This window comes from Triturus cristatus, chromosome 6 (assembly GCF_964204655.1).
Source record: "Triturus cristatus chromosome 6, aTriCri1.1, whole genome shotgun sequence".
Classification (NCBI taxonomy): Eukaryota; Metazoa; Chordata; class Amphibia; order Caudata; family Salamandridae; genus Triturus; species Triturus cristatus.
In genome coordinates, this window is record NC_140589.1 from 32,258,817 (window position 1) to 32,282,891 (window position 24,075).

Consider the following 24,075-nt stretch of genomic DNA (forward strand, 5'->3'; position numbering starts at 1 on the left):
AATCAAAGAAACATAATTAAATATATTGTATAATATGTAAAATGTATAATAAATATATATAATTAAATGAAACTTTAATGAAACATATATATATAATATATAATATATACACTTACTTAATAATTACTTTTAATAATAATTTCTGTAACATATAAATTATTAAATATTTATTTAAATTACCAATACATTTATACACATAAAACAATAACATTAATAAATATTAAATAATTACATATAGCAAATAATAATCAATAATTTTAATTTGAATAATTTTTATTATTAATTATATATTACAATAGCTAAAATATTACAAAACATATTTAATATCAGACACAATAAAACTACTAGTCCAACTTCAACAAAAACAACAGTAAGGAAAATGTTGGATAGCTTAGGGGTAAAAATAACTATTCCAACTCCCGAGAGTGCAACAGTAGGGAAAACATTGGATAGCGTAGGGGTAAAAATTACTATTCCAACTCCAAAGAGTGCAACAGTAGGGAAAGCGTTGGATAGCGTAGGGGTAAAAATTACTATTCCAACTCCAGAGAGTGCAATAGTAGGGAAAGTGTTGGATAGCGTAATGGTAAAAATTACTATTCCCACTCCAGAGAGTGCAATAGTAGGGAAAGTGTTGGATAGCGTAAGGGTAACAATTACTATTCCCACTCCAGACAGAGCAACAGTAGGGAAAACGTTGGATAGCGTAGGGGTACAAATAACTATTCCAACTCCAAAGAGTGCAACAGTAGGGAAAACGTTGGATAGCGTAGGGGTAAAAATTACTATTCCAACTCCAGAGAGTGCAATAGTAGGGAAAGTGTTGGATAGCGTAAGGGTAAAATTTACTATTCCCACTCCAGAGAGTGCAATAGTAGGGAAAGTGTTGGATAGCGTAAGGGTAAAATTTACTATTCCCACTCCAGAGAGTGCAACAGTATAGAAAACGTTGGATAGCGTAGTGGTAAAAATAACTATTCCAACTCCAAAGAGTGCAACAGTAGGGAAAACGTTGGATAGCATAGGGGTAAAAATTACTATTCCAACTCCAGAGAGTGCAATAGTAGGGAAAGTGTTGAATAGCGTAAGGGTAAAATTTACTATTCCCACTCCAGAGAATGCAATAGTAGGGAAAGTGTTGGATAGCGTAAGGGTAAAAATTACTATTCCAACTCCAGAGAGTGCAATAGTAGGGAAAGTGTTGGATAGCGTAAAGGTAAAATTCACTATTCCCACTCCAGACAGTGCAACAGTAGAGAAAAGGTTGGATAGCGTAGGGGTAGAAATTACTATTCCAACTCCAAAGAGTGCAACAGTAGGGAAAGCATTGGATAGAGTAGGGGTAAAAATTACTATTCCAACTCCAGAGAGTGCAACAGTAGGGAAAGCGCTGGATAGCGTAGGGGTAAAAATTACTATTCCCACTCCAGATAGTAAAACAGTTGGGAAAGCACTAGATAGCATAGTGATTCTATGAACATTATGACCAATTCAATAATTTGTTATAAAAAAATAGCATGTTAACAATGTTTTAAAAAAATAATTATTATTAAATACCAATTATGTAAAATAAATATTTAAATAAATAAATTTAAATTACATCCCACACTATTCCCCCTTTAACACACAACACACTACACATACAAAATACACAATAGATTTAAATATCAATTTATCTCTTATTTACAATTAATAATACATTCTTTATAATTAATATAGTTATTAATTCACTAATTAATACATATTAACTACGAAATTACAAATATTCACCTATTAATTATTAATTGACAATACATTAATTAGCAATAAAAACAAATAAAATAAAATAATCAATTATTTATATTTACTATATTTAACTAACTAATAACAATTAATTAATAATAATTACAAATAAATAAAATACATCATTATTTATTTTATTTTAATTACATCCAACCCTATTCCCCTATAAACCCACAACCCACTACACATAAAAATTCACATAATTAATTTTAATTATCAATTAATCACTTAATAAAATTAAATCACCAATTAATTACTAATTAACAATTAATTAATTAACTATAACAATAAATAAATATTATTAATAAACTAATTATAATTTATATAATTAACCAAATAATAAATTATTTTTACAATTAATAATTAATTAAAAATTATTTAATCTATTAATCAAATTAATTACCAATTATTAATTGATTACCAATTAATTAATCATAAATACCAATTAAACAATACATATTAATTCATTAATTATAATTACATTACTTCCCACCCTATTCCCCTATAAACCCACAACCCACTACACATAAAAATTCACATAATTAATTTAATTATCAATTAATCACTTAATAAACTTAAATCACCAATTAATTACTAATTAACAATTAATTAATTAACAATAACAATAAATAAATATTAATAATAAAGTAATTATAATGTATATAATTAACCAATTAATAAAATAATTTTACAATTAATAATTAATTAACAATTAATTAATCAATTAATTACCAATTATTAATTAATTACCAATTAATTAATCATAAATACCAATTAAACAATACATATTAATTCATTAATTATAATTAAATTACTTCCCACCCTATTCCCCTATAAACCCACAACCCGCTCTGATACTAAAACGCTAAATTAAATGTAAAATAATTATAAATCTCTAAACATTTATTTTTAAATGTATTAAAATACATTACAATAATCTTTAACATACAAATAAAATACATATTAAATGACATTACACTAAATAAATATCGATATTATTGACATCGAAATTTTTACTTACGATATTACTTACATCGATATTAAGTACTTCGATATTATTAACTTCGATATTACTTACCTTGGGATCGATATTCTGTCCATCGATATTCTTGACTTCGATATTCTGTACCTACGATATTAAAAACACGATATTATTGTAGGTCGAAATTTAAAACTCGATATTTTGGCTAAACACCATATAATGGCTAAGACTGCGGCTAAACATGAACCTCTCCATCCAACATGGAGGTGCTGTTAGTCTCTCCTTTTCAATCTGAGGTATACTTTAGGTGCACCCTTTTCCTCAGTATAGTGCACCCCTGCAAGGAAGGGCAGTGCAGATACTAGGACATGACTGAGAGGACTTGTACTATGAGTTTCCAAGAGTATGAAAAAGTACCGGGTGCATGGTAGCACAGATGTACCAAACTAGGGTCTTCCAAGCCCCCTTGCTTCTCAGGCACCTGAGACTCCAAGAACTTACCTTTACGGTGGTTTCCAGAAGACTGAAGAGTCACCTGTTCTGCACTGCCCACAGGTCTGTTGCAATGTAAAGTTCCTGTGAAATGAATGCACCTTCCCTCAGGAGCCAGCTTACATATTAGACATACAAAGATGGCAATTTACTCAATTCTTGACACTGAATAAAATGTTTCCCAGTTCCATCACAAAGGACACATGTCTGCAAGAATCTGCCTTGCACAGCCCCTCTATGTGCAGTAAACTCTATTATACTAAGAAATGTACAAGCTACTGCAAAGGTTAGTAGTGAGTAGTGTTTTACAAAAGACATAAAACATTCCAGCAGTTGGTATCATTTTGAGATTTACTAAAAAGTGAAAGTTGCAGCCAAGAAATGGTTGGATAGTTTGACATCTGTTATTCTAGAAAATGTAGTCTTGTGCTATATCAGTGAATCTTTAGTGTCCTCATAATCAAGACTGCTGCACAGCACCAGGAGTGTTGCTAGAAGGTCTGCATCTGAATGACCTCTTTTGGATCCACCGTGGGACTCATGGATTTATCCCTGTGGGCAAAACAATATATTGTATGTGTGAGATTCAAAAACCACAAAGAGGGATGATTGTTCAGCAATTACCTAATTGACATTTAACAGGTATTTCCCATTTTATAAATGGTTTTTTGATAACCTCTGCTAACTAACTGTGTCACACTGTGTGAGGTCACAAATCTACCCACACTGAAGGTCAAAAGCCAGGAAGGTCATGCTGCTATCTGGCCAAACACACATGAACTCAATCTGAATTTTTGAAATCCACCCCTGTCCTTTCTCACCTGGAGCAGCACTACTTCCATCAAACTCAGTGCAGTCCTTCAGCCCTACTCCAAATCCTTTTGTTTTGCGTTAGAGCCGATGAATCTGGCTGTGAATAATAGTCAAGAGAGAGTTGTTTGAAGCAGTATACTCCATTAAAGTATGTTAGTGTTTTCTGTTCCAGGAGTTCGCACGTGATGGACATGTGGCATAGACAAAGGTGTTGATCTGCATGCTCGGATAACAGACATCTTGGGCACCCCAATAAAAATAATCTTGTAATTTCTTTAAATAATTTTCAGATGAAATCTGTATTCTAAGGAGCTCACACCTAATACACTGGGATCCGCAATATCCGGTGCTGCTTTCACAAGGTGTGTTCTTTAATGGAGATCTGCAAAGCTGCCACCTGAGCTTCAGGGCTGACCTTCAGAAAACACTGCTATTGACTCAACATGGATGAATTCTGTAACAAGATGGTAGTCTTGAGACTGAATAGCTGGTGTTCTTTTAATTGTATTGTCACCCGTGCCCTCATTTTGTCATGGTTCTGTTGGGAGGAAAGAATGCTGGATGGCAAGGCAAAATGTCGCAGGCATTGTCTAATGGAGGCAGAAACAGCCATGCACATAAGGTGTGGGGCCTACATTAGCATGTTAGCAGATAGTAACAACCTTTTTTTTTTAACATAAACTGTGTGCTCAGACCCTTCTATTATGGCCTATTTTCAGCATTATGGCACTGATTACAATTTGCAGAGTACTGGCAGGGTGCAAACATTTCACACAAAATCACCACGCATTAACACCCTATCAGCAACATAACAGTATTAGTTAGACCCCTTGGAATTGGCGGTGCCACCAGGGACTTACCAGGCGCTATTCCACACAGTTTTCCCTTTTTGGAGTGGAAATGCTACAATTTAACACCTGCTTGGAGCAGGTGGTGAATGTGAGCTGTTGGGAAGGTGCTGGGTGGGAATGAGGGAGTGAATTGAGAGGGTATCAGGGAAGGGGAAAAGATGCCCTGGCAGGTAGGAACATTACAAGCTCCTCCCTTGCTGAAAACAAATTCTCGGGCAGCGACATGGACAGAGGTTTAGCTGCTATCGCAGAGAAAGCCTCAAGTTATTTCATCAGTCTACTTTTCTGGCCTGTAAATCAGATTTGGTGTTATCACGCCCAGGAAAAACAGGAGTACGAACATTGGGCTGGATAAGTTAAGGTGGAGAGATCTACAATTCAGGGATACTGCTCCTTCTGTCTCAGAAGCAAGCTGAAAGTCTCTCTGTTTGAAAGTCTTATAAGACCTCGCGTCCCTCAGTCAGACATCCATCATGCCCTGATATATCATTAGAGGGGCCTTCTAAGAAGTATCAGAGAGATGATCATCTGTAGCCTGAGGATAGAGATTCACACTGGAAACATAAGCAGCCTCCAGATGTTTGACAGGTAGAATAGGCCATTCCTGCTTTTGTTTCCAAGACTATTATGAAGGCTTTCTGACAATCTGATCTCCATTTCACATAGAACAAAATGCAGCAGCTCTATCATTAGAGCTTCCTATCTATACTACCAAGTAAAGAGCAAGGGAACTTTAATTCTAGCTCTTCTTTTATTTCTATGTGAAGTGAAAGGCGGGTAACAAGGAGTCCTTTATTATAGTCTATGTAATACGTGGGGTAAATTAGCGTGACGCATCCCTGTCTGCTGCTCTTCTGTTCAAACCCTTAGATCCGATAGGACTTCATGGGTCAGCCATGGTTGAAAATAAGGGTTCTGCCACCTATTAGCTTATAGAAAGCGTCAAACGTATTTATTCAATTTGTCCCTCTCATCGGATGAGACTATCATTTAATGAAAGATATCCAAATTAAGCCCAAGAAAAAGAAACTTATGTACTTCTAAATTAGTATATGATTTTATAACAAATTCGTGAAAATTATATACTCAAAAATGAGAACAGGACATATGTATGCACACCCAGATATATTTACACTTATTGAAACATGACGTGAAGTAAAAACAAAGAAATATATTTACATTTCACAACAGAATATATACATAACAAATGAACATATATTCAAGACAAACATTTAAACACAGTGTGAGGTAAATGAAAATTTGATTCAACCCGACTGGCAATCGATCTGCTTATTCTCGATTGTTCTGGGTGATCATTAACACCTGAAAGTATGCGTCGACTTTTCGACCCCGGCTATTATTGTGATAATGTAATCGCCTGTAGGGGGTCTTCTTCAGGACTATATATAGAGTCTGTGTGTGGCCTGTTTAAGAAAAATGTGCGTATTTTAGATGGGGTTTGGGCAATTTTAGTTATATGTGGAGAGGCCCTGTGTCTCAGCTCACCTTAAATAAGATTCCACCTTGATACCAGAATGTTGGTATTGTCAGCACGGCAGCTTGAACAAAATATATGGTTGACCTGTCAGACATAAATTAGGATGACTGTCAAAACCTGAGTTTGAAAAAGAGCATTTTTACGAATACCTATACATTGTGCCCTTACAGGGACTGTACCTGAATTAAAAGCAGCTCTCCTTATCAGCTGGTTGTTTTAGAAATCAGTGGCACTGCGTGCCTTCAACTCTATGTGAATAACTGATCATTTCAATTAGTTACCGTTTTCGACTGCATTTCGTCAAGAATAGTGGGCAGGTTATTAATAAGTCCATAAGTCCACAAATGTCCTGGTCGTGAATTACAGTGTATTTTGTTTTTCACCACTGCAAGGCTATCTGTCCCATTGGAAAAAATTGGAGTTTTACTTATAACATCTTATAAGCATAAATTCCTATTGGGACAAAATAGGGAAATGAAGTTTAGTATGCCTGGACTCAGAATGTAAAAATGCATCTTTTTGTAAAAATGATTTTTATGTTCTATGTTTGGAAATACCACTTTTAGAAAGTAGCTTTTTTCTTGCGTAGCCATCCTGTGTGCCTCTGCTGTGTTTGTGGATTGACTCTCTGGCTTTGGAGTGACAGGGGTTGGGGATGTGCAGTGGCTCCAGAGAGTCTGGATGAGTCAGGGCTGGGCTGAATAGACCTGGGCTGCATTTAGAGAAGTGGGAAGCGGTTTCCTTGCACCTGAGTGGGCCTGGTCTGCCTTGCACAATGCTGTCTCCACCTCCTGCTAAGAAGCTGGGCCAGAGAGAGCCAAACTGATTTGGACTAAGCACAGACACTCTCTGCCTGAGAGTATAAATATTGGGGTCCGGACCCCAGAATTTTAGAACTTGCTGAAATCAAGGAACCTGCCAAGTAGAAGAGCTGGAAGAGCTGCCAGGAGGAGTACTGCCCCTTTGCTGTGTTGTTGTTTTGTTGGGTTGGCCTGCAGTTGCTGCTTTTGCCTTGGGTAGTGAAAGGACTGGGCTGAACTTTCTTTACTTGTGCTGAGTATCTCCAAAGGCTTGAAGCAGAGCTTGCCTCCTGTTCTGAAGTCTCAGGGACTGCAAAGACTTCGCCAACCTCTGGGTACTGCTTCTGGAACTGCAGTTTCAGTTTCCACAGAGAAGGGAAACACAACTGACTCCGTCACCAACTACGTCTCTGTGTCCTGACGGCACCACAGAAGGCACCGTCCATATCTTGCACCGCAACCCTGGTCTCACGATGACTGACACCATGAGCCGCTGCTTGTACCTCACTATGCACCGCCTCACTTCTGGTCTCCATCCTGGTCTCACTGACACTGTCGCTGTGTCTGACTTCGACACCCGTGACCGCATCGTGGCTGGGGGAACCGCTCATAAGTTTCATGCCGCACTGCTGCATCCCACACAGCAGTCTGGGCCGACCGATGCCAGCTCCCAATAACCGGCTCTGTCGCTTGCACCGCAACCTGCCAGCACTGCATCGAGCACCGTCTCGCCCTGCACCGTGAGCCTTGGTCTCACCATTGCCTTCTGGACAATCGTCACTGAGCCGCTGCCAGCACCGCAACGAGAGGGCACCACACCCTGCACCGTTTCCATTTTGCAACGCAACCACGATGGTTGCCACGACCGGCTCGCACCAACGTGCCAACTTCAACGAGAAAGGTACTGTTACCGAGTCTGTCCACGTTTTCACTGACCCGTATTGACACGGTCGGCTGGAACTGTTAGACTCTGTTGTTTTCAGCATCTCGGAAGCCCCGGATGGAGCTATTGACTCGTACGAACTGTGTTTTTGAGGTATTTATGCAATTTTGAGGATATCTTGCAAAGTATATATTTTTAAGTACTATATTGTGAATTTATATTCTTTTGGTCTGGTTTTAAGTATATAAAATATCGGATATTTTTCTAAACTGGTGTGGTGTCCTTTTGTAGTGTTTCCACTGTGCACTTACCTCTGCCAACTAGAGACCCCCATTTCTAACAGGGGGCTTGTGAGCTAGCTGGTCTACAGGCGGACATATCCTTTGGGGGTGTCTGGAATCAATCTGGACACCAATCCCATAGTTTATGTTGTGTAAATGTGCAGATCCTATCTAGAATTATAGGAACTACATGACACCACCCTTGCAAGCTATTGAATATTCTGAAAAAGCCTGGAAGAAGATTGGGTGAATCTGGCAGGTCCACTGAACAGGTTGCAGAGACAGTTTTGATTTGCTTTGGTAGTAGTCGATTTGTACTCGAAGTGGCCAGAAGTTTAGTTTGCTCCTGAACCTAACGCAAAGGCAGTAGTTGATTTTCTCAGGGAACTTTCCCTCAGGGAAGGTTTCCCTCGATATTTGATTACTGATAATGGTGTTCAATTTGTCAATGACATGGTTGGAGATTTTCTTAAACCTGGTGATGTCAAGCATTTAAAGACATCTTTTTATCATCCCCAAACCAATGGCTAGGTGGAATATATGATTCGTGTGTAGGTCCATTGTTTCCAGTGGGCTGTCAACAGCAAGTGTGTAGTTGTCAATGCGGTACGGTCTATGTTGTGGTTTTACCGAACCACTCCTTAGCCCACCACTCAGGTTTCTCCTTTCGAGATATTGAGAGGAGAGAAGCCAGCCGCCAAGAAGACTTGCCCAAGGTGGATGAGAAAATGGGTCAAGTTTGGAGTGGATGGTAATGTTTGTGATGCAGAAGCAAGAGCTAATGTGGAAGTGGCCAAGTTGAAACCAAAAGTGAGTTTTGATAATTGCAATTATGTTAAGATGTGTAAATTTAAAGTAGGTGATTATGTTTTCCATAAAAGTGGTGGAAAGTTTGATGGACCGTTCGTGGTTGACAAAGTATGTGGCAATGCTGTGAGTGTATGTAGGGCTAATTGGGGGAATGTGGGAAGAGTGGTCGAATCCGTACATGTGTCAGGCTCAGAAGAGTTAAGTGTTCCAGTGAAAATTTAGGTGCAATGAAGATGGGAAGTCCTGGAAGTGATGTTCAGATGAAAGAAAGGAAAGGGGCATCTGATGTCTGTGAAGTGGAAGCAGAAATTGTGTTATGTAGGAGTGGGCGTTGTTGAAGGTTACCTGTCAGGTTCAGGCAGTGACCCAAGGATTTTCCATTCCTGTCCTTAACTTAGCTTGCCTGTCAGGTTATGGCAGTGTCACAACAAACCAGCTGTCGCTCCTCAGCCAACTCACAAAGAATACTCCAGCAAAGAACATTACAGAATTGCATGTTTTCTATAGAACCCCGAAGATATTCAATCTGTAGATGTTCATCCTATAAACAGCCTTACCGCGTCCTTTCTGTATCCTCTACTGTGTCAGGTAGCTGCATGGTGAGGGTCTCATGAAGGCAATAAGTTATCAAGCCGCTGGCAATGGCCACCGAGCAGTAGATGACCTGCGGCAGAGGCTTCCATACTTCATCCAGGAGCAGGAGCAGTGGAGACACAGTCGCGCCTATGCGGCCAAGGAATGAGCTGAACCCACAGCCATTGTGCCTGCAAGAACAGAGAGCAAGAATAGCCTGAAGACGAGGGTATCCAACTGCGGGGCAATTTATATTATACAGTGTTGTATGAATGCACTCACACATCATCATCTTCCTCAAAACTATTTTAGATTTGCATCTCTATAGTTATTTATATCCTGCAACAGAAACTTTGTGCACACCTTGTGCCGAAAAGGCAGGCAAGAAAAGTGCTTGTCCTGCAAGTACGTCCTGCCATTTTCCCTGGTATCCATTTTAAACACCGTTATACCTTTTCAGATTAAATTATTTATATTGCATTTGTTATAATAAGTCTACAACTTCCATTCTTCTCTCTTTAGTCCATCTCATTGTACCATGTCTCCGTATTATCATGCACATTCTGCTGCCTTTGTTATTTTAAATAATTTAATACATATTGTCTCATTCATCATTTTCTGATAGTATAATATAGTTTGCAGTAGTGTCTACTTTCAAAAAAGCAAGTGATCATTTCTGGCTAGCAGGGCAGGCACTGACCTTTCTTTGTTCCATTGTCACACATGCAATCCAGTCTAGCAATCCCCTTCTTGTAGGGCCCAGCCCACATCCAGTTGGTGGTTGTATTGAAACCAGCTGAGAAATGTCTAGATATATTAGCTCTTCTGCTGAATAAGGCTCCACTTATACACTTCCAATTTCCAATTTGCAAACAGTTGGGAAAGTATGCCAAATGTTTACACCCATCCTCTGTGTTTAGGTATACACATTAAAATCTGCACTCATACTTTTCAAAATATTTGATAGTATTTTGTTCCATCAGCCACGACCTCCTATATACATCATAATTATCTTTGTCCAATAGAATTTCTTTTACCACTGTGGTGATTTGTTGATGGAAAAGAAAAAAAAATGCTGTCTGGCTGTCTGACCAGTTCTGATGAAGGTGCTTCTGCTGGGTCAGCACCACGTGCGCCAAGAAATTCTTGCCTGGTCCATGGACGTCATTTAGGGGTTGGCAGTGGTGGCAGCTGTGGCCCCTGTCTTGCCCCTTGTGTCCCCTGACATTGTATTTGCAACCCCTAGCTTCAGACATGGCAAAATCAGTACCACAAACACAGGTGCAGATTGTACTTATGGACACAGGTTGGGGCTCGAATCTCCTTGTTTTTTAATCATTTTTGTTTATTACATTTATAGCAAATAATAGTATATTATTCAATATCAATGTAATTAAAAATGTAGTACAATTAGCTGAATATGACCCTCCCTGGCACCAGAGATAAGTAGAAAATGTATGTTGTGTGCATGCATGCGAGAGAGAGTGTGTGTAAACCTGTGTGTGTGATTGAGCATAAAGGTCAAATGGCATGTGATGTCACTTCCGATACCCCTGGACTTTTGGTGAATTGACGTTCATGGCCTGGTCTGCAGGCAAGCCTATATCTTCATCTATAATATAAGTCACTGAGATGGCGAAAGCCCTGCCTCTCCGCAATCCCACCCACGTGCACGCCACAACACAGGTCTCTGAGCCCCTATGTCTGAACACATTGGGAATAAACATTCATAAATCTCAGTTTTGAAAGGAGGAATGAGGGAGGATATGGCATTAGGCTCAAAGCTCTTTCACCAAAATGTTGCATTCGTCCTTTACAGACAGGTCTACTGGAATATATCGCAAGAGAGGGCCAAATTCTGCACCAGGTTTGAGTACATTTTGTGGTACGAAAAAGCAAATTATATGGCATAATGTGGCACATTTCATAACAGTATTATGTCATTATTTTGTAATTTTAAAACTCGGTAACACTGCATAGACATTGGTTGCTCCTCATTAGTAACAGATTAACATCAAAATATAGCAAAACTCAACAGAAAGGTGACCCGACCAGCTTTGCAAAGGGCCTGCCACTGCACGGCAACACGTCCCCATTTGTAGTTACTTTTTGAGCTGGAAACACTTTGTTTTTGTTAAAATCTGCAGATTATGCAGCTGATGATTGATTATGTGGCAAATGTGGCAAATCTATAATTATGCAAAAATCGCCACAGCCGCACAATCGCATCATTCCAGTGGCCCTGATTATAGATGACTTAAAGATGCTACAGCGCTTCCCACAGCCATGGCTGTTTTTTTTTTTTTTTATCAAATCTTTTTTCTTTTAATTGAGTATAAAGTTATGCAGTGTGCAGTACAGTAACCAAAGGAAATGGATGACAGGACATTGTATAATAGAGTTCCACTTCAAAAACAATGAAGTCAGTAGATCGCAGGACTTAGATCACTAACCATCCTGACTCGAGAGTTTACGCACAATCCGATGACCGACCCCGACCCCCCCTACTGTTTTACAGACGCCTATAAGCAACCCATTGGTGCCACACTTTATCCCACTTCTTGGGGCAACCCCTGCTTTTGTACACTACTTTTTCTGCTGTACAACACCAGTCCACGTTAGTCTTCCATTGGCCCACGCTCGGCGACAGGGCAGCCCCCACGCCCGGGCAATATTTCTTTTGGCCCCTCTGAGCCAGACATGCACACTCCTCCGTGACACACAGTATATGCCATCTGGCATCTATGGGAATTTCTTGTCCCAGGACCTCTGACATCAAACGAGTTATCTTCTCCCAGTATTGATGTAGTCACGGCTGTTTTGGCTTTTTCTTCCATTATAGTCCCCTTTAATCCTGACTCAACTTTAACAAGATTTATCAGTGAAATAGGGACTGTGAGATCCTTGTTCAAATATGTGGCATTCCACCTGAGGAATCCACCTGTTTGATATTTATGGGGTCCCCACAAAAAATTGGAACCAGAATAACCAATTCCCACAATCATCTACAAGATCCCAGTTACACTGCTCTTTCAAACCCCTCTCAATCTCCATACAACAGATGCATGCAAGAAATGCTGCTGTATGACTCTCAATGGGAGCATCTAGTATGGATACCAGATTCTAAAGCTGGTTATTCACTGCTATGACATGGCAAGGGCAGAAAAATAAAAGGTTGTTTCCTATTGCTGCTACACCATAAAGGCTATCTGTTAGGTACCGACTCTCTGTTTGATGGTGGGCAAAGAGCACAGCTTTAGGCTGGGGGGGAGGGTGAGGCATGCAGGGTGATGGGGATTGGAGCCAGGACACGTGGCATTATTTTCATGTATTTAGCAGAAGTGGATCAAGTGTAGTAGTGTGGGTGGGTGATAGCACATCATGTTTTTATCAATTTTGGTGTGTGGGCCATATGCAATTGATAAGTAGCAAAATACTTTATATTTCTTAAATATATGGGTGGGTGGAGGTTTGATAGAGGGTGGTGTGTGGTACTGTAAAAATCGGAACCGTGTAGGTGGCATGGTCCCACCATGCCAAGTTTGGTATCAGCGAACCGCAAATGAGCAACGCGATATGTATGAGTGTTTTCGTCATGTTCCACTGATGGATTCACCGTGCATATGATACTACATATTGTATCCATGGGTTCCATTTTACAGTAGTAGCCATTTTGTGGTTGCCCTCACATAGGCTGCGCACTAAGGCCCTGCCTAGGCCTAAAGGACACGTACACCTTCTTTGACTTCTCTCTGACCTGTGCAAGCCGACTCCGCTGCCCGAGGTCAATCCTTTCCGGTCGGTTCCTTTCTCGCGGCCTAATGTGATTAGCATCAGGGCTCGACCCATCATAAAGCCCCTGTTCGCACACGATCCCTGACTAAGCTGTTTTCACACCTGACTCTGTTTCCTACTTTATGGCTTGTTTTACGAGCAGGACGTGCCCGTTTATGGTGGGTCTGCTGTTATCTGATAAGGGTTCCGATCCTTGCTGGGTGCAATAACTGCATGCTTAATGAACTGGAATGTGGGATTGTCATTATGGCTCTGCTGTTCATTTGAAACTAAAATATGTGAATGACCACTTGTAAAACAGGGCGGTGTTGCCCCCAAAGCGTAATTTTGTGTATATAAGTAAAGACTGGTTTTTAGTTCGGGGCAATCTCCTGAGAACATACATCGTGGTGTACTTCTCGAATACCTGTTATTGGTCTGCAGCCAATAAAATACGATCTTTGATTTCCCCTAGAAGACTCTGTGTTTCTATGGGTCTGAAACAGGAAGAATCCGAAGTCTTAGGGTGTGTTCCCCTGCACCGCTGGGTTCTAAAAACCCGGTACTTCAGTTGGCGCCCAACTCGGGGCGATTTTAGTGGTACCGGTCCAAGCCAGAGGTTCGTGAGGAGCTTCGTGTGGAAATTCCGGAGGAAGGCCGCCACTTCATCGACCCCTGCATGTCGACGTGGTCCGAAAGTCTTTTCTGCGAGGTTCTCCGCGTCCCGACGGCTACGAAGGACTGCTGCCCTGATTAATCGCCCTGTTTTGGACCCTTGACGATTTGGTAGAGCGAAACACTTGAGAGAGTCTTCTGGTGAAGTCATCAATACCTCAGTTAAGTATAAGTGGAGCGTCTCCCAGTTTGTTTGGTATCCTTCGGGATTTTGGTATCCTTCGGGATCGCTTTGATTTGGGTCTTGCAAGTGCCAAAGCCAGAGGACTCGAGTATTCACGAGACTATCGTATTTGATAATCCTTTGAAGTTTGAAACTAGACTAGTGAGCAAAGATGCCTGGTTCTAGTATATTTGGAAATTTGTTTTGGTCGTAAAAGGGACTCCCGATTGGAGGATTCGTGTCCGGTTCCTCCAATTGGAACTCCAACTTATGAGCTGTATGTGAAACATGGCGTGGGCCCCATTACGTATAATGAAATATGGGTCCGATACACCAGAAAGGATGGTGTTTTAAAATGGCCCCAAAATGGTAGTTTCGACACAGAGATCCTGGATAATTTAGAAGTTAAATTGTTCAAGAAGAAAGCCCGGCCGGCGATGTTTGATTCCTTCCGCCTATGGCGAAAGGAAGCCAAACAAAAAGAAATTAAATTAGCAAAGAAACATAAAAGAGAGAGAGGTATGTCGATCATTCAAGCAGCTTTGCAGTTTAAGGATAATGAAGAGGACCGAATAGATGAGCAGTTGCATAGGCAACGCAAACTAGTCATCGATAAATGTTACCCAGTTTTGCCACCCCTTCAACAAGATGAGTCGAAAGAGAAAGAGAAAAATTCCCTAATGTTCCATTTGCTAAGTTCGCCACCCCCTTATGCGCAAAATGCTACAGCGCCTCCACAGCCCGTAAATGTGCAGCCTCCAGCTAATGCGCAGCAAGCTTTCCCGCAGCCGCCAGCTCCTCCTCAGCCGGCTCCTGTCCTGGTAGCACAGCCTTCCCAAGGGCCGCCGATTTTGCAACCTACCACTTCTGCGCCCCTTACGACTTTTCCTAGCACATCAGCTGCCTCTCTTGGTGCCCTACCTACTGCTACCCCTGTATCTGTATCTGCACCCGTTTTCCTTCCCTCTATTTTTCCCCCGTTTCTTGCCTCGACTTCTCCTTCTGCACGACAGCGAATAGCTAGTGCAGTCACTAGCCTTATATCACCCCTCTTTGGGTCGTCTACTACGACCCCTGGTCCACAACGTAAGCAGTTACGTAGTCAAATACCTGGTTCTAGAGAGAAAGAAGAACTGGACCGCATGGCACGTAGATGGATTGTTTATCCTTCTAGATATGATGTAGAATCTGTTGTTAATGTTTTTCATCAGTGGGAAGCGCCACAACAACGGTACGTTTTTGAGAAAATGTGTGAAATTCTATGTGAGGAATTGGAAGATAATGATGTAGACTCCAGTCCGCAAGAGTTGTGTCAAGTGCGATTTGAATTTGGAAAGGTACGATTGTGGGTTCTGAAGTTGAGAAAGCAGTTGCGACACTGCTGTCTTTCAGGAATGGGGATTGTCAGCAATCGTTGTTTGGACAGGAATTCCCTGAAGGGACACAGGTAAAAGCGCGACAATATCCGATGCGTGAGGTTCCTCCAGTTTGGAGACCTGGTGATGCAAATGCTAATCCACCTGTTCTGCCACATTTTCAGCGTGTTTGGGTACATGTTCCATGGAAACGATCTGAAGTATTAGCCCTTAAACAGACATTGCCTGACCCCCGTAAGAACCCTGCAGGATATTATAAGGAGTTATTGCAGACTGCAGAATCATGTGTCATGAACCTGGCAGACATAGATATGTTGTTCGGAAATGTTGTTCCACAGCCTTTGTGGGGATTGATTCGTAATACAGATCATGCTGCGGAACTAGGTGACACATGGGCTAAAATCATTATTGTGGACAATAGACAGGTTGGTGGTGCCAAGCCTGAGCCCGTGGTAGCAGAACTTCCTGGTAGAATAATTAATTATATGAAAACTTTAATGCCCGCAATACGTGTAAATTGGGATAAATTATCCGCGTGCAAACAGAAGAAAGATGAAACAGTGTCCGATTTCTTCACTAGGTTTGAGGAAACATTTATTGACCACAGTGGTCAGGACATGAGTACAGAAGGGGGCCAACGGTTATTTGTTGATAAATTTGTGCATAATTTGCTTTCAGAGTTGTGTAAGAAATTAAAAGATTTGGAGAGTTCTTGGGCCGTTTCCTCTTCAGCGCAAATACTGGCTACTGCACAGTATTATGAAAATAGGGATAAAGATGAGAAGGATAGAACAGACAAGAAAACGAAAGAGTTGAAAACGAAGGTTCTTTTACAGCAGGCTTATCCGCCACGTGCAGGTCAGAATAAGTATAGGCAAACACAGGGTATCTATCAGCAACCCCAACAGTTCCAGAATAATCAGCAAATGTATGGGTATTATCAACCACGTGTCCCTATCGGTCCCAATCAATGTTCATATTGCAAGGAGGAGGGTCACTTTAAAAATAATTGTCTTAGATTGTTGCAGCGCACAAATAATGCTTATGGCGCAAGAGGTAGAGGTGGCCAGCAAGCCCCAAGAGGTAGAGGGCGTGGAAATGTTCCCCAGAACGCGCGTCCTCTTCCGCCTCAAAATACGATGAATAGTTTTGATCAGTAAGCCAATGCGACTGGCAAGACAGCGCAGTACTATAATAATGACTACTATGCAGAGGATGATAATACGGAAGGTAATGATTACTAGGACAGCCATAGACAGAGAGAGGGAGTTGTTTCAGTGCCAGTGGATCAGAGCGGACCGTATGTTAAGGTGACTACAGCGGGTATAACAGAGCCCTTTCTGCTGGACACTGGTGCTGCAAAGAGTTCTATTATGCACTCTAAACTCCCTGGCGCGCCTTTGTCTGGCGAAATGAATGTTTCCATAGGTTTTTCTGGCGCCCCGGTTAGGAACCCGATCTCAAGTCCTATGGCCCTTTCTGTTGGACCTTGTGAGCTGAAAGCACCCCTCATCCTAACAACAGGATGTAATGAAAACTTGTTAGGATTGGACCCGTTGAAGAGATTACATGCGACCTTATATTGTTCTCCCTCAGGAGTACAACTTACGCTGGGTAAGGAAGTGATTTCTCCCATGTATTTGTCAAAGACTGAACTACCAGCTGAATTGTCGTCTCTTCCTGATGCCCTTTGGGCCACTGGCCCTAATGATGTGGGCCTTTTGGAAATACCGCCTTATGTTGTCACTTTAAAAGCCAATGTTAAATTGTACTGACCCTTCGCAGCCACCTGTTTACAGATTTGTGATCGACCTTAGAGAGGTCAATAAGGTAGTTGTGCCACAGTTTCCAGTGGTCCCTGATATAACCGCCTTGTTGACTATGATTCCAGCCTCCGCTGCTTGGTTCTCAGTAATTGATTTAAAGAATGCTTTCTTTAGTATCCCGATTGCAGAGGAGAGCAGAGATATTTTTGGCTTTTGTTTAGGAGGTCGAAGCTTCCGTTTTAAACGTGCTCCACAGGGCTACTGTGAAAGCCCATCAATATACAGTCAGGCTTTAAAAGCACAGCTTGATGCCCTTGTTTTACCTAAAGGTGCTACCCTTATCCAGTATGTTGACGATTTACTAATCGCCGCAGATACTGAGGAGATTTGTAAAGGAGCTACATCATCATTGTTGCGTCATTTATCCGCCTTTCATCACAAAGTGTCTCTCTCTAAGCTGCAATATTGTCGACAAGAGGTGACCTATTTAGGTCATCTCTTCTCGAAGGAGGGAAGGAAGCTGACCCCAGAAGGAATCCAAGCCATTGCACAATTAAGCATGACAAAGAGAGAAGTGCGTGCTTTCCTGGGCATCACTTCATATTGTAGGCACTGGATCCCGAGTTTTTCTTTATTGGCAAAACCATTGCTAGCATTAACATATAAAGATATACCAAATCCTGTCCCATGGTCTGAAGAGTGTCAGAAAAGTTTTGTGGAATTACGAGAGGCATTATGTTCAGCTCCTGTGTTGGGTACCCCCGATTATAGTAAGCCTTTTACCCTGTATGTTTATGAAAGGGACGGTTGTGCATTGTCAGTACTGACACAGCCTTTTGGAGACAAACCGCACCCATGCACGTATTTTTCATCGACTTTGGACCCTGTAGCGAGGGCATTGCCAAGTTGTTTAAGAGCTACAGCGGCAGCAGCTGCGTCTATTCGACAGTCTGCTGGGTTAGTAATGAATAACACGTTGATTGTAATGGTTCCTCATGCAGTGGACACATTGTTAAATAGGACCAAGACACAGCATTTAACTAATGCTCGATTGTCAAGTTACGAGTTGAAAGAAACAGCAAAAGATGTGACAACCCGAATGTATGTTGCAGGCCCCGCAAGATGGGTTGGTGATGTTGGAATGTGCGAAGACACGATAGAGAGTGTGAAGTCCCTTCAAGCTGAAGCCACAGAAGAATTAAGTATGTGGAAAGAGAGTAAGGGTAAATTAGATGAAAACGGTTGTTGGATTGATTTGTCAGAACACCGGCGTTGGTTGTTACCTGATGCGTATGTGCTTCCAGTGGTTACGATGGCACATGGAATGGCACATATCAGTGTGAAAGGGATTTGTAAGTTGTTGGCTCCAGTCTGGCGGAATGCTGGAATCCCTTAATGTGCAGAAAATGTAGTCAAAAATTGCATGGTATGTCTGAAATACAATCCTGGTAGGGGAACCCCAACTCCACCTGGTCATTTTGCGCCTCCATCATATCCTTTTGAAGTTCTACAACTAGACTTCATCCACATGGAAAGGTGCAACAATTTGAAATATGTACTGGTTGTTGTTTGTGCTTTTTCAAAATGGATAGAAGCATATCCCTTAAAAGACAATACTGCCTTATCCACAGCAAAGCCCTAGTTAAAGAATTTTTTCCTAGGTTCGGAATGCCAAGGATGGTATGGAGTGATAATGGGAGTGAATTTGTGGGTCGAGTGATGAAAGATGTGTGTGAGGGACTAGGCATTAAGCAGAAGTTTCATGCTGCAAATCACCCCCAATCAGCTGGACTAGTAGAGTGCTACAATGGCACCTTGAAGCTTAAGTTGGCCAAAATTCAGGCGAGCTCCGGTCTTAAATGGCCTGACGCTCTGCCCTTAGCACTCCTATCAACAAGAATGACTGTACATTCGCGAGTGGGACTTACTCCATATGAGATAGTGTTTGGCCGTCCGGCCAATGTATGGGGAGTGCCAAGGCCGACAAAGTTCAGTGAAATCGAATATCCAGTACTACTTGATTACCTGTATGAATTGACGGCTAAATTGCGTGTCTTACACCAACAGGTTCACGATACTCTACCCCAGGCCTCTGAAGCTCCAGGACACCCTATTAATCCTGGAACGTGGGTGCTAGTTAAAAAATTTCAACGTGCAAAGAATGATGAGCCCCGTTGGATCGGCCCCTACCTAGTACTGCTATCGACAAGATCAGCAGTTCGAGTGAAAGGAAAAAAGAATTGGATTCACGGCATACACTGTAAGAGGATCCCTTTACCCCTACCGTATGACCGGTGGGCCCATGAGGGGATCGCTGACTCCGAGGCTGAGACTGTGCCTCGTTTTGTGCCTTTTAGCGATGCACGTGTAAAGGGGACAAATATAGAGCGAGAAAGGGACGACATTCTGCAGGAAGCTATATCGCCATCAATTCAATTGGATACCACAGAGCCTGAACTCTTGTTTCAAGACCAGACAATGCCTGGCAGAAATAGGTATAATTTGAGGCCAAGAACCATGGAAAAATAAAAATTATTTTTCTTTGATATCTTCAAAAGTGCAGCTCTATCACCTGAAAAACCTTTTTGACTTTTTGTTTTTCGAACCACCATCCGGGTTCAGCTGCAGGGTCGCGGTGCCAAGACTTTGGGGTACAAGCCGAAGACGCTAGGTCGACGGTTCTGGTCGGTCTAGGGCGTTCCCTGAACTGACAGATGTACTCCTTAGCAGAAGATACTCATCCGCCGTGAGCAGCACGATTAGAGGATGGAGTTTTTCAGGATGAAGAGACCCACCGAGGAAATGAATGTCAAGAGCAGAATATGTACAATAATGAATAGCAAATGTTTTGTAGTATTATGTCTGTTTGTGCTCTCTAGCATAATGATGTTTTCTGTAGGTTGTGTATTATTGTCTTTCCAAGTGTCATTTGCACCCACTGTACAGCCCACACCTCTTCCTACTGTTTCCCAGCACTCTTTCCACCCTCTGCCAGAACACGAACAAGCTAGACGTGCCGAATTTGTAAACAATTCGTTCATTCAACTCCTGCACCAGCACCAACTAGTTATGAATACAACGAACTGCTGGGTGTGTGGTTTGATGCCGCACACCATTAATAAGGGCATCCCATATCTGGTACTGCCATTCAGCTATAATGGTTCATCATGGGCATTCCAGACCATGTTTCTCTTTGTGCTTGAAACCTACTCCCAGCGACCACCGCGTTCCATTAGACCTAACTCGAATAATAAAGCCTTGATGAAAGGGGTTGCAGATATGAGTAGAGATATCGATGCATATACATCTATTCCCAAGGATGAGTTGCGAGCTTATGTAGGTTGGAACGCGACTGGGTATAGCATCAGTTTGGGTGAGAAACAGCGCAAAAGTTCATCTCCGATTTGGGTCGTGCCCCACATAGGTCGGTTCTGTCTACAAGGCAATGGTCAGAATCCAAGAGCTCAGCTAGGAAAGAGTAACTGTACTAAAACATACACTTTCCCATCACAGTTCTCCCCTGCGTTTTTGGCTGCCAAGGGTACATACTTTGTCTGCAATGATCGAGCATATACATGGTTGCCCCCTGATTTCTCGGGCACATGCTATGTTGCGAATTTGCTACCGCCAACATTTACTGCCGCCTCTGATTATCACAAGACCAGAGTTGTGAGAGGCGTTGTTAGTAAGGAAGATACTGCCGGTCAGGAGGCGGGAGACTTTTTCCTGGGTTTCCTGCCGTTTTGGGGACCAATGGTCAATAGTCGGAACCTAAGACAACTGACCCGTGTAGTTGAATCCACTGTTAATGTAACGGCCGGTGCCCTTGGTAACTTGACAGCTGAGCTTCAAGCGGATTGCCTGATGACGTTGCAGAACCGTATGGTTTTAGACGTCATACTTGCAGACCGTGGTGGGGTATGCAAGGTCATCCAATCAAGCTGTTGTATTTTCATACCGGATAACGCTCCGACAGTCTACCAGGCCATTTCCAAACTACATAAGATTTCCGAATCCATTCACGTAGATAAAGGAGATTGGTCACTGATGGGGTGGTTCTGGGGACTGGTATCAGCTTGGGGATGGAAGATTTTAATAGTCATTGGAATGATCTTAGCCATTCTTTTCCTGTTCTGTTTATGTATACAGTGTGCCCCTGTAATGTGTAGCCCCTGTGTTACATCATGTGTAAGGAAACCTATATCGAAGGACGAGCTAAGCAATAGGATGATGCTACAGCAACATCTCCATGACTTTATGAATGTAGACTTGGACTCAGATTAGTATAGTTCTTGCCTATGTAAGGGCAAAAGGAGGGTCTGTGGTACTGTAAAAATCGGAACCGTGTAGGTGGCATGGTCCCACCATGCCAAGTTTGGTATCAGCGAACCGCAAATGAGCAACGCGATATGTATGAGTGTTTTCGTCATGTTCCACTGATGGATTCACCGTGCATATGATACTACATATTGTATCCATGGGTTCCATTTTACAGTAGTAGCCATTTTGTGGTTTTCCTCACATAGGATGCGCACTGAGGCCATGCCTAGGCCTAAAGGACACGTACACCTTCTGTGACTTCTCTCTGACCTGTGCAAGCCGACTCCGCTGCCCGAGGTCAATCCTGTCCGGCCGGTTCCTTTCTCGCGGCCTAATGTGATTAGCATCAGGGCTCGACCCATCATAAAGCCCCTGTTCGCACACGATCCCTGACTAAGCTGTTTTCACTCCTGACTCTGTTTCCTACTTTATGGCTTGTTTTACAAGCAGGACGTGCCCGTTTATGGGGGTCTGCTGTTATCTGATAAGGGTTCCGATCCTTGCTGGGTGCAATAACTGCATGCTTAATGAACTGGAATGTGGGATTGTCATTATGGCTCTGCTGTTCCTTTGAAACTAAAATATGTGAATGACCACTTGTAAAACAGGGGCGGTGTTGCCCCCAAAGCGTAATTTTGTGTATATAAGTAAAGACTGGTTTTTAGTTCGGGGCAGTCTCCTGAGAACATACATCGTGGTGTACTTCTCGGATACCTGTTATTGGTCTGCAGCCAATAAAATATGATCTTTGATTTCACCTAGAAGACTCTGTTTTTCTGTGGGTCTGAAACAGGAAGAATCCGAAGTCTTAGGGTGCGTTCCCCTGCTCCGCTGGGTTCTAAAAACCCAGTACTTCAGGTGTGGGTGGGAGGCAGGTCATTAGTTGTTTTGTTTTGTTTGGATGGGTGTGCTGGGTACGGTAGAGAGTGGAGTTGAGTGGCAAGATACTTCGGCCCAATCTATATATGTAGGCAGTGACAGATTTCCCTTCCGGCACACATAATGGTCTCCTTGCCCAGTCTACATGCGGCCCGACCTTCAGTTTGGCCATGGCAGAGACCACTCTGCCTCCGCCATGGGCAAAATTCTCTAAAGGTCCTTGGGAGCAAGTGCCATCGCATAAATGGCTACATGTCTGCCCGCCCAATGTAGATGGGTGGACATGTAGACATTTTTTACTATTTTCACCAACAGGCAAAACCTTTCGGTGAGGGACAGTAAAGTCATAATAATGCTCCTCCTGTCATTAGAGAAGACTCCCATGGCAGGGGGGGCATTACTTTTTAAAATCTGTTTCGGGATTTATTTATTTTTTATAAAGAAAAAAGAATACTCAGTTCCACAGGGCTGCATCCTGCTGACACAGCCCCATAGCACACAGTAAAATGCACTGACAGGAACCGCTGTGATGGCCATTCTGGCACTGCTTATATACATGACTGCCTGCTTGATGGTCATTTATAAACCAGGCAGGCGGCCCCTCCGTCATGGAGATGGAGTAATTTACTCCGTCCCCAAGGCGGAACAGTGGGCCGTCTCCTATGATGTAAATCAGGGCCCAGGTGGCTTTTTTATTGTTTCTGATGGCGAATGGTGAGTAATGCTGAAGTTGGTATGGAAGGGTGGCAGGATGCCATGTATCATTTTTAAAATTTGGGTGGGAGAAGGGAGTGATGGCCAGAAGCAGGGGAGTAACTTTAGGTGGAAGTGCACCAGGTTTAATGCAGGGACAGGAGCATGGGAGACAATATTACGCATTACTCCGCATGACTCCTTCACTACTCCACATCTAATGACAGCAGTGGGGGATGAAATGGAAGTGCCATATATAGAATAAAAGTAAAAATGGGTAAATGTGACTTTCACCTTCTGGGTGACATTGACAACTCAATGTTCTCTCTGGTTATCTATCTGATGTCACTCAGAACCCATTGATGAAATAAACCCTGTTATTCACAGTTACACACCTATAATTTTTTTTATGTTTATCTCACCCCAGGTTTCAACCATGTTTTGCTAAACAAGTTAAAGAGATTATTGTGCTGAAGAAAAATGAACACTTTAAAAATATCTTTCCTGGGGACTGCAACATCCCATGGAAAAGTTTGAAACATCTACTCACTACAAAACATTTGTGCATGGCTTGACCCAATTAATAAAAGTTACGCTATTGATCTAATAGTCATTAACCCAAAATGTATCATACAAAATGGCCCATTTGATCTGGATTGGTCTG

The 24,075-nt window shown here is 42.0% G+C and overlaps 1 protein-coding gene across 1 annotated transcript in view; it reads right to left on the reverse strand.

The window, feature by feature from the left end:
- Nucleotides 1-3,591: 3,591 nt before the first annotated feature.
- LOC146813695 (solute carrier family 22 member 7-like) overlaps nt 3,592-24,075 on the reverse strand; it is a 406,693-nt gene continuing 386,209 nt past the window's right edge. Inside the window, exons 10-11 of the mRNA XM_085609108.1 lie at nt 9,750-9,956; nt 3,592-3,808 (exon numbers count right to left, since the gene is read on the reverse strand). Of these exons, the coding sequence (XP_085465234.1) occupies nt 3,748-3,808; nt 9,750-9,956 (268 nt within the window). The 3' untranslated portion in view covers nt 3,592-3,747. The remainder of the gene's footprint in view (nt 3,809-9,749; nt 9,957-24,075) is intronic.